This window comes from Arachis hypogaea, chromosome 20 (genome assembly GCF_003086295.3).
Source record: "Arachis hypogaea cultivar Tifrunner chromosome 20, arahy.Tifrunner.gnm2.J5K5, whole genome shotgun sequence".
NCBI lineage: Eukaryota > Viridiplantae > Streptophyta > Magnoliopsida > Fabales > Fabaceae > Arachis > Arachis hypogaea.
The window spans coordinates 115,284,736-115,294,562 of NC_092055.1; the positions used below are offsets into that span (position 1 = coordinate 115,284,736).

The following is a 9,827-nucleotide window of genomic DNA, read 5'->3' on the forward strand; positions in this document are numbered from 1 at the left end:
GATGATAAATTTATACGCATTGGCACGATAAAAATGTAGACAAATTAAAATATGAAATATGTATTATATTTTTCACGTTAGTAATTAATTTTTTTTAAATATATATAATATCAATACTTTTACTAAATTACTCTTATATTTTAATAAAAATATAAAATATTTTTTTATTTAATGTTATAAAAATACTTAAATATTCTTTCTTTTATATTGAACAAAAATGATCCTAATTCTTTTAATTTAGTCAAAATTCAATTAACCTTAATTTTATATTTTTAAATTTGAAATAATTTAAAAATCAAAACCAAAATACATTTGATTATTCATATACACTAAAAAATTGATTCATTTCTCATAAACTCTAATTTAATTTCTCCTAACCCCTCTCCCCCAACTCATTCCAAAAAGAAGAAATATCTAAAAAATCGTTCTTCATCATTGTATACCAGTCTACCAATAAAGTACAACCTCACCCCTAATCTCCTACTCCGACGACAGCATGCATTAGTAGCAAGCACCAACAGCCACCTTGTCGTTCTCTGTCGTTCTTCTCTCTGTCTGGACAAAGAAGAAGAAGAACCCAGTTCTTCCACGTCGTTTTCTCGAATAGCTTAGTTGTTATTGAATTTTGCCTTGTGATTAACGATGGACCTATCACTAATTATAATTCTGAGTAGGAATTCGGTATCGCAGCAGGTTGAGGTGGAGGAGGAGATCGAGGAGCTGGAGGAGGTTGAGCAACTGCCAGCTGTCGTGCCTTTCTCCCGCATCTTCGCTTGTGCCGATCATTTTGACTGGTTCCTTTGATCCTCGGCTCCATCACCGCTGCAACTCACGGCACCGCTCTCGTCGTTTACTTGTATTTCTTTACCAACATCATCCAGGTTCCTCAACAAAGACTTTTTCTTTGTTAGTTTATCAAATTATTTCTCATTTTCTTCCTGCAACCTCTGCAAAATATTAAATTGCAAAATAATTTCTCATTTTCTCATTATACTTGAATTATATCCATTTTGGTAATTCACTAATTTAGCTGGTTTGTTGATAATATTCCAAATTGTTCTCTTTAAAAATTGCGGTCAAGTCTGGATGATTTACTTGAGTTCGTTTTGTCTTTGATTAGGGTTTATTTAGGTCAAAATCATCTCCATGTTATTGATAGTATAGGTTGTGTACATGTGTTTAAGTTTCCAAACAGTCCTAGTTATTGGTAATGGTTCTAGTTGACTTCTTATGAGAAGTACTGAGCAAAGCATTAGTAATCTGCATTGGCTTAATGCTTATGCCTGAAGTATATGAACAGGCTTCGTTGACATGATAAGTAAACTGTTCCATAATTATTGTTAGTTTATTACTTTTAAATGCTGAAAGAAATTTTTTTTAAGTTACTGTTGACTTATTTATACTAATTGAAAGGAATAAAGCGTCATGTTACTTATTAATGCTGAAGCCTGATATTATATATGTTGATTCAAGTACTTACAAAACTTTATACTCACAACAACATAAGTTTGTTCAATAGTATCAAATGAAGTTCATAAATCTGAAGACAAAGTGACATATTTAGTAGTATGTTTATATCTATGGAATATATCTTGTTGTCATATATTTTGTAGCGCTAACAAAGATGATTAATATGTGATAGAGAGTTTATTTGTTCATCTTGTTCAATATTTGAAAAATAATGTCAGCTCCTCCTCTAAGGTGTTTAAGGTCTTTGGTTCTAATTCTAAGACTCTTACTCAACAAGGTAGTGCATCGAATAATCCATTGTTGCTATGCTCTATTGAAAAGGCAAAGACGAATTTGTCTATTGCTAAAAAAAAGGAGAAGAGTTTCACTTGCTCCAATTAATGTTCCTGGATTAGAGCTACCTATTGTGAATAATAAGTAATAAGTACTTTGGTTATTATTATTATTATTATTATTATTATTATTATTATTATTATTATTATTATTATTATTATAGTAATAGTTTTTTTTTTTATATTTAGTGGGTGCACATATCTTTTAGACTAACAGCTTTGATGGGTTTGGACGATACTGAACTTGCGATTGCAACATACTTGTATAGTGATCTTTTGATGGATAAGTAAGTAAACTTAACAAGCATATTATTTTTTAACGGTGTTGTGGATTTATTTAGCTATTTTTATTTATGTTAATTTATCTTTGACAGCAAAGAGGAGGATATAGTATTTTCAGGGGTTACAACTTGCAGAGATGTATTCAGGAGTTTGATGTCAGGAAAGCCAATTGATTCTCCTGTGCTACTCTTAGTAGCATATATGATGACCACAGAGTTGAAAAGAGAAAGTGGTTATTGGTTTGTACCTCCATGTTTTGCGGTAAGTATATAGGAGTGTATGTTAAAATAATACTGGTATTTTTTATTTGTATTGTGCAAATAAACAAGTGACAAAATTAACGTAGGCGACAGCAAAGACCAAGATGGATCCCAGCTGCTTGGAGTATTATATCACAGATATTTATTTGGAAAAAGTTGACTGCTTAAAAAAAGTAAGGATTGTTGTATACATCATATAGCATAACATAATGTATTTATTTTTAATATACATAAAAACTATAACAACTAAAATGACTTTCTCTTGATTAGGTGTTTATCCCTGTATTTGAAACTACTGACAAAGGTCATGAACACTGGTAACTCGTAGATATCAATCGTGTTAAAAGACAAATCATTTTGCTAGACCCGTTTTTCATTGAGAAATAGTTCAAGCGAAAGATGACAGCCTTAAAATTAGTAAATATATTTTCTGATTTTTTATTAATTATCTAGATATATGACTGAAAAAGCAAACTTTGACATACACATAAACAGGCTATTTTTTTAGACAAAGTATTGAAAAATCGTTCATTCTATGACTCCGAGACCACTCCAAATCTGATTTCTTCACAATTTGAATTTGAAGAAGCAAAAGGTCTTCCCATCCTCAAAGTTGGATCGTAAGATAATATAATTAGTAGTTATTGGTATGAAATTTATGTAATTATATAGTACTCTTTAATATATTTTGCTCGATATGTAGGAATGACGAGGATGTGTGGCCGTGTGGGTTGCGAGTTGGATGATAGCTTATTTTGAGGATGATAATTTTAATATAAAGGTAATATTATATACTAATTTTTTTCATTCTTTCTTTGATATTTAGGTAGTTAAGCCCAATGTTTAAATGTTAATATTTTATTAGGTTGATGATGAGAATCAAATGAAGATTGCAGTCTCACTCGTGTTGAAGAATCATAATACGATCGAGTATAGGGTCAAAAGATATGCCTTTAAAAATCTTAGAAAGCTGAATGATAATCACCATCATGATAATGATGAATTCCCACAAGATTAGATTTATAACATTCCCTTATTTTGTTATTTTTGTTCTTATTGTTTTCTTGTAGGCATATAAACCTTCTAGTGACATATGCATTATATTTTGTTCAGGTTTGTGTTCTTTTTTGTTTGTCGGATTACGTAATATTTTGATTTGACTATAGATAATAATAATAATAATAATAATAATAATAATAATAATAATAATAATAATAATAATAATAATAATAATAATAATAATAATATTATTATTATTATTATTATTATTATTATTATTATTATTATTATTATTATTAGAGTAAACTACCATTTGTACCCACGAAAATTGAAAATGCTGACACATCTACCCATAAAAAAAAAAAGAAAATTACCATTTGTACCCATAAAACATGAATTCCATATAACAAAATTATCCAAACACTAAAAAATCACATAAAAATCCCAAATTACCCTTATCATTATCTGCATCATCTTTTTTCCTCCACCACCACCATCACCACTAACCCATCCTCTCTCTCTCTCTCTCCTTCCATTTTCTGAGCTCATTGCCGCTGCCAGAGTCCGTCAACTCCTTCCTCTCTCTCTTTCCCTCTCTTCCCTTCTATGATTTGCTTCTCTCTCTCTCTTCTACTTTTTCAAATGGTTGCGTGATGTAGGTTCGGTGGTTTCTGGGTTTGCAGATTGGGAAAGAGCGGGTGGAACCGCAGACTGGACATGGTTGGATCGGAGCTCTGTGTCAGCGAGAGATAGAGGGCTAATTGGAATGGGTTGGGGCAGTAGTAGCAATGAGGCAGCGGCGACGGCTCTAGGGTTGCGAAAGGCGGCAAAAATAGAAGACGATGTGGTCCTAGGCTCGCGGAGGTGAGGCGAGGGGAAGAAGAAGAAAGAGAGAGAGAAAGGGTGGAGGAGGAAAGAAAGGGGGAAAGGACGCGGTGGCAGCGAGTGGAGGTTGGGTGGGACTTGACGGTGCTAGCGACTGTTGAGTGCCGCGGTGGTGGTTACGCAGAGGAGCAGAGAAGGGAACAGGGGTGAGAAGGGGTGAGAGAGAGGAAGAAGAGAGGAAATCGGGTGAGGGGGCAACAACTTGGTGGACGCCGGTGGTGGTCCGGTGGTCTGAGACAATTTGCATTTTCTATTGTTGTTGTTGTTGTTTTATGTGAAGAAGATGATAATGGAGGTATAGTGGTGGTGGTGGTGATGGTAGTGATGAAGAAAATGAGGTGGTGGTGCCTTTGAACTCAAAGTTTGGCTCAGGCGAGGAAGAGACAGGGAAGGAGAGAAGGAGGGGTGGATGATGCGGATGATGATAAGGGTAATTTGGGATTTTTATGTGATTTTTTAGTGTTTGGATAATTTTGTTATATGGAATTCATGTTTTATGGGTACAAATGGTAATTTTCTTTTTTTATGGGTAGATGTGTCAGCATTTTCAACTTTCGTGGGTAGAAATGGTAGTTTACTCTTATTATTATTCTCAAAGGTGGGTTTTCTTAGCCATCATTATTACTTCTAGGTTTTATGATCCTTTATGATTTTTCTTCTAGTGATGCTCGTTATTATGCCATTTTGATATTAGGATTGATTTGATCATAATCAGCAGATTCAAAATCATACATATTAGTAAATAGTAGTTTCTTTTATAAATGAGTTGATTTTTAGGGAGTTAATTTACCCTATGCACTAGGATTTCAAAAAGCTTTATCAAGGGTACCTGACATGGAGATTGTGGAGCCAAACATTGTTTATACTTCATGTCTCATGTTATTCCTATTCCCCCTTTAAGCATTATTTTTTTATAAATATGAAAATGAACAACTAGAGGAACTTCTCATTGCAGAATGAAGAACAGAAGAGGAACGTGCAACACATAATGCTACTAAGATAGTCTGTATCTTGAATTGCTTATTTATTTTGGTCTTGTGTATTTACCTTACATGCAAGTGATTGTGTGATTGGTGTAACAGGATGCTATGGAAAGAGAAGTAAACTTGGAGCAACAAGCTATTGAGTCATCTACAACACTTGCAAAGATACATGTAATGAAAGCATTTACTTCATTTTATTTAACTTTTAATTACTGTACATGTCTTTTTAAAACTATTATTTTTTGTTTGTTTTAACTTCTATTTTGTTGTAAGTCAATGAAATGTTAGTTTTGGAGGATTTCAAGGGTTATACAATAATCATGCTGGAATTGTACAAGTTAGCTAGTCTTATTGGTTGATTGAACTGCTTCTAAGGTCTTCCATGTTGAAGAAATCAATTGCTTATCCTATGATCTTGGGCATGTTATCCTACTTAAGACTAGTGATCTTGGTTCCAACTTCCAACTTGAGTTCATAGTGGTTATTCATGATCTAATATACTCAAATAATTCAGTCATGTTAAAGTACTTCATTATATTATTTGAAACAGATTGAGGTGTCCAAGAAATTGTGAGTTGAATATTCTCTTGGTATTTAGGGAATGAAAACTTCTCAATTCTAGTCAAAGATGATGTCAAAACTCTCATCAAAACTGATGCATCTGGTTTGTTAGAATCTGTTGTAAAAAACAGTTCATGAAATTCTAGTCGAATCATCTCGATTTAGAATCCAAGAAACAAAATCACCTTTTATAACTTCAGAGATTATTGACATGATCAAGAGTCACTGCAACAACTCCATTAGGGGTCTATCCAGAAAATTCAAGGCACTTAGTCCTGTTAATCAGCATGCCGTAGCTCTATCACTCATAGAGGATGGAGAAGTGGTTCTTAGAGTTCTTGGTTGTCCTAACTACCCTATGAAAAAGAAATGGTCTAGTTATCCTTACAGCTATCTTAAGATCATGTCTAAGTTGCCTCCTCCAACACATGAATCTTGGAACAAAAGGTGTGTGGTTTATGCCAAAAGAGGAAGTGGCAAGGCTTGGAAGCAATCACTTCTTCTCCATGCCCATGACAAGTTTGTGTGGCCAAACCATGCAAAGCAAGTTTGTTTCTCTTCCATTGAGGATCCTTCATTGGCCACTTTCTGTGAAATAGTTGAGAAAGCTAATAAAATAAGTCATTCTTTTACTCAAGGACTAGTTGACACTGTTGGTCTCAAGTGTATATATTTTGATTCATTCCATTATCATTATTAAATACCCTCAACATTACTCTCATAATAACTCAATATTTATGCATGAAGCAACCACTAAAAGTATATAGCATGGCAAAATATTCAGCAATTGTTCATGGGAATGCTGAGGCTTTCATGAAGTTTGCAAAGGAAAGTTACAAGGAAAGAATATGGGATCATGCTGCTGATATTATCATCATGCAGGAGGCAGGTGGCATGGTAACAGATGCTAGAGGAAATCTCCTAAACTTCTCAAAAGAATTAGATATAGAAGGTATTGATCGTGGTATAGTTGCTTCTTGTGAAGCCACATTGCATGAGAAGATCATTGATGCTATTGATACTAATTGGACTTCCTCTTGCCTTTAAAAGATTGTTTTTATTGATATGCATGCATGTCATGACTTGTGATCATGTGAATAATATTATTAATCTTTTATTTTCTGTTAATTATGTGCAGTTTCTTATAATAGAGATCCCCCTGTATCAACTTTAATTATGTTACTGCTAAATGTTAATGTATTGGTATCATGAAAACTACTAGTGTATGACATTGTATGAAAAATAAAAAGTTAAGTAACATTTAATGAGGCGTGATTCCTACTCCTAAGACTGAAAATGAAGTATTGCAACAATATCATTTGATATATTAAATGAGAGTATGCCATCATTAATTACTGTCATATAAATAGATATTTTCTTTCCGTAAGAGAAACTGCACAGCTGTATGTATTTAATTATGCTGCTTCCGTTATACAAAACAAGCATGTCATGTGTATCGTTAATTCCACACTTAATATATATACTGTAAGATTGACTATGTTGCTTTAATTTACATAAATTATATAATAACACAGAGAATGAAGTAAGATAATAAGTTGAGTCTTCAATAAGACAGTTTAAACTTTAAACAAAGAGAAACATTTCTGTTTTGGCCAATTTATGTTAAGACAAGCAAAGTCAAAGATTGATATTTCCAGAGTTATTTATCTTACTTTGCAAGTTACTTATACACAGCTGCTACAAGAGTTCTTTATGCTAGACTTTACAAAACCCAATTGAAATTTGAGGTAGTTACTAACTACTAGAACTCCTTAAACACAGTTAGTTGTATGGTATCTTGTGAATTGAGAATACTTTGTACAGTAATTGTAGACAACCCTACAAAACAGGAATACAGGATCATAAATCTCCATAATTTCTCTAGCCGTCAATAAATGCCTTTTTTTTCTTTCCCTTTTTCATAGCATTCACTCGCCAAGGCACTTGATTATATATACAACCTTTTGCATTCGACAATCACAACACATACATATCTTTCCACTTTCCTTAACACAAACATGAAACTCATAACCATCATCCTTTGCTGGCTCATTGTGTTGCTCATGGTTTCAGCAACTATGACTATGGTGCATGTGGATCCTTTGGACCCGGAGGAGGGTTTGACGTGCTCGGGTTTGGAAACGACATTGGAGGAGGAAATGGAGGTCAAAATGTTAATCCTGCAAAATATCACTTTTCATGAATGGCCAGAAACTACACATCATCCTTACAACTTCATGGTGAAATGAATGATATAACATGACATGTGAATAAATATAATAATATATATCACAGATACATTCCACAGTGAACCATGTCTTATCAAGCCATTATTTTACTCAAAGGAGGGAGAAAAGATTAGTTCCAGCCTGACATGTTAGCGATTTTGATTGCTCATAAAACTAGCTTATCAGTACCTAACCTCTTCACTTTATTTTTTTATTTATTATAAATTGTTCATTTCAAAATATTTTGGGGGTAAAAAGAATAAAATGTTCCATGTTGCTAGCAGAAGATATAAAGTGATAGCTAATGACAACAACTTAGAAGAATATCTCCTTTACTTTGGGTGCAGAAAATATTTCTTTATTTTCATTAAATTCTACGTATAAAAAGATCCCTAGAACATAATATTCTTAAAGAATGGAAATGAAGTAACAAGAAGAATAATAATAAACATGCATGAAACACCTTCAAATACTCTGGCAGAGAGGAAGAGAAAGAAAAAAAGAAGGGTAACATACCTAACAATATAGTAAATGCAACATATTGCAGTCTTTGAAGATGAATTAAAATTTCATTAGCAATATCATGATGGATAATGGGAAAAAAGGTGGCCAATTCTTCTCCTCAATAACAATTCCAGCTACAAAACAAAATCTAATACATGAAACACATAATTTGAATAGCAAAAGAAATATGAAGTTTTTAAAAGAGATAAAACATTGAGTTTAATTCATTACCAAAAATTTCATTACCAAGTTTACAAAACAAGCAAACTCAAGACAAAACATTAAACACAAGATGCCTCATAGTTGCTTATTCTAGTAATTTAATCCAAATCAGCAAACATTAAAGTCTTCCAAAAATGGAGCCATAAAGGAAATGTATACCTCGTGCAACTGCTTCTTCTTTTCTTCTCTTCTTCTCAGATCCTATATTTTTGATACATCAAATGAAATAAGATGCACGTTAATTTCCATGTTATTAGGTTATGGTTACCAATCATGGAAACTCCAAAAGTAAAACCACCAAAGGCAAATGAGTGCAGCAATCCTAGATATTAAATATTGATATGGATATCTTCTAATTTTTAATAGTAACATCACCTCAAATTTTTCAGTACACCTTTCAAAGAACAAATAGAGACTAACCTTACGAGAAAGATCAGCACCATCTCTTGACAAGAATCTAAAGCAGTAATATTCAACCAAATTACAGGCATCACCATATACAGACTCCAGGACAAGTGCCTCAAAAATTTTTCACATTTTTTTCTAGTCAATCCATTCATCCTGCAATCTTATTTCCATCGTGTCAAATAATAATTTCTACATATCAGCACTATGGGTATTAAGTAAGCAAACTAAGAAATATGAAAACAAAAGAAATTCCTCAACTAGGTCATAACTTAAATCATAGCTAGCACAAAAGCCACTCATATATTTTCACATCTACTTAATAATTCGAACACATCCATGAATGACCATAATAAATAGTCTTTTATGTCATGTCTATTCCTTTCAACGTCACAAAAGAATATGATTAGAAATTGAACTAGCAAAGGTACAAAAAATTCTATGATTCAAGATCTTATACCATAAAAAATGTAGAAAATTTAAAATATAATATATAGATCCTATGGCTTTTTGTTATTGATGACATCATTCAAAAGTCCAACCCATGTATTTCTATCACTGGGTCCACTAGAATACGGCGAGACATGGGAAAACCGAGGATATGATGTAATTCCGACAATAGAAGGATAATGGTTGAAGTACGTCGTGCCATGTTGAACAGGATGAAAGGGAATGGGGGAGGGGTCCACTATAAGG

General features: G+C 32.9%; 1 protein-coding gene across 1 annotated transcript; it reads left to right on the forward strand.

Annotated features, from left to right (window-relative positions):
* The first annotated feature begins 6,130 nt into the window (after positions 1 to 6,130).
* Positions 6,131 to 6,819, forward strand: LOC112786188 (3',5'-bisphosphate nucleotidase AHL-like). Its single transcript, XM_072230613.1, has 2 exons — positions 6,131 to 6,435; positions 6,516 to 6,819. Exons 1-2 carry the CDS (start codon positions 6,131 to 6,133, stop codon positions 6,817 to 6,819), a joined length of 609 nt encoding a protein of 202 aa, XP_072086714.1.
* Positions 6,820 to 9,827: the final 3,008 nt, after the last annotated feature.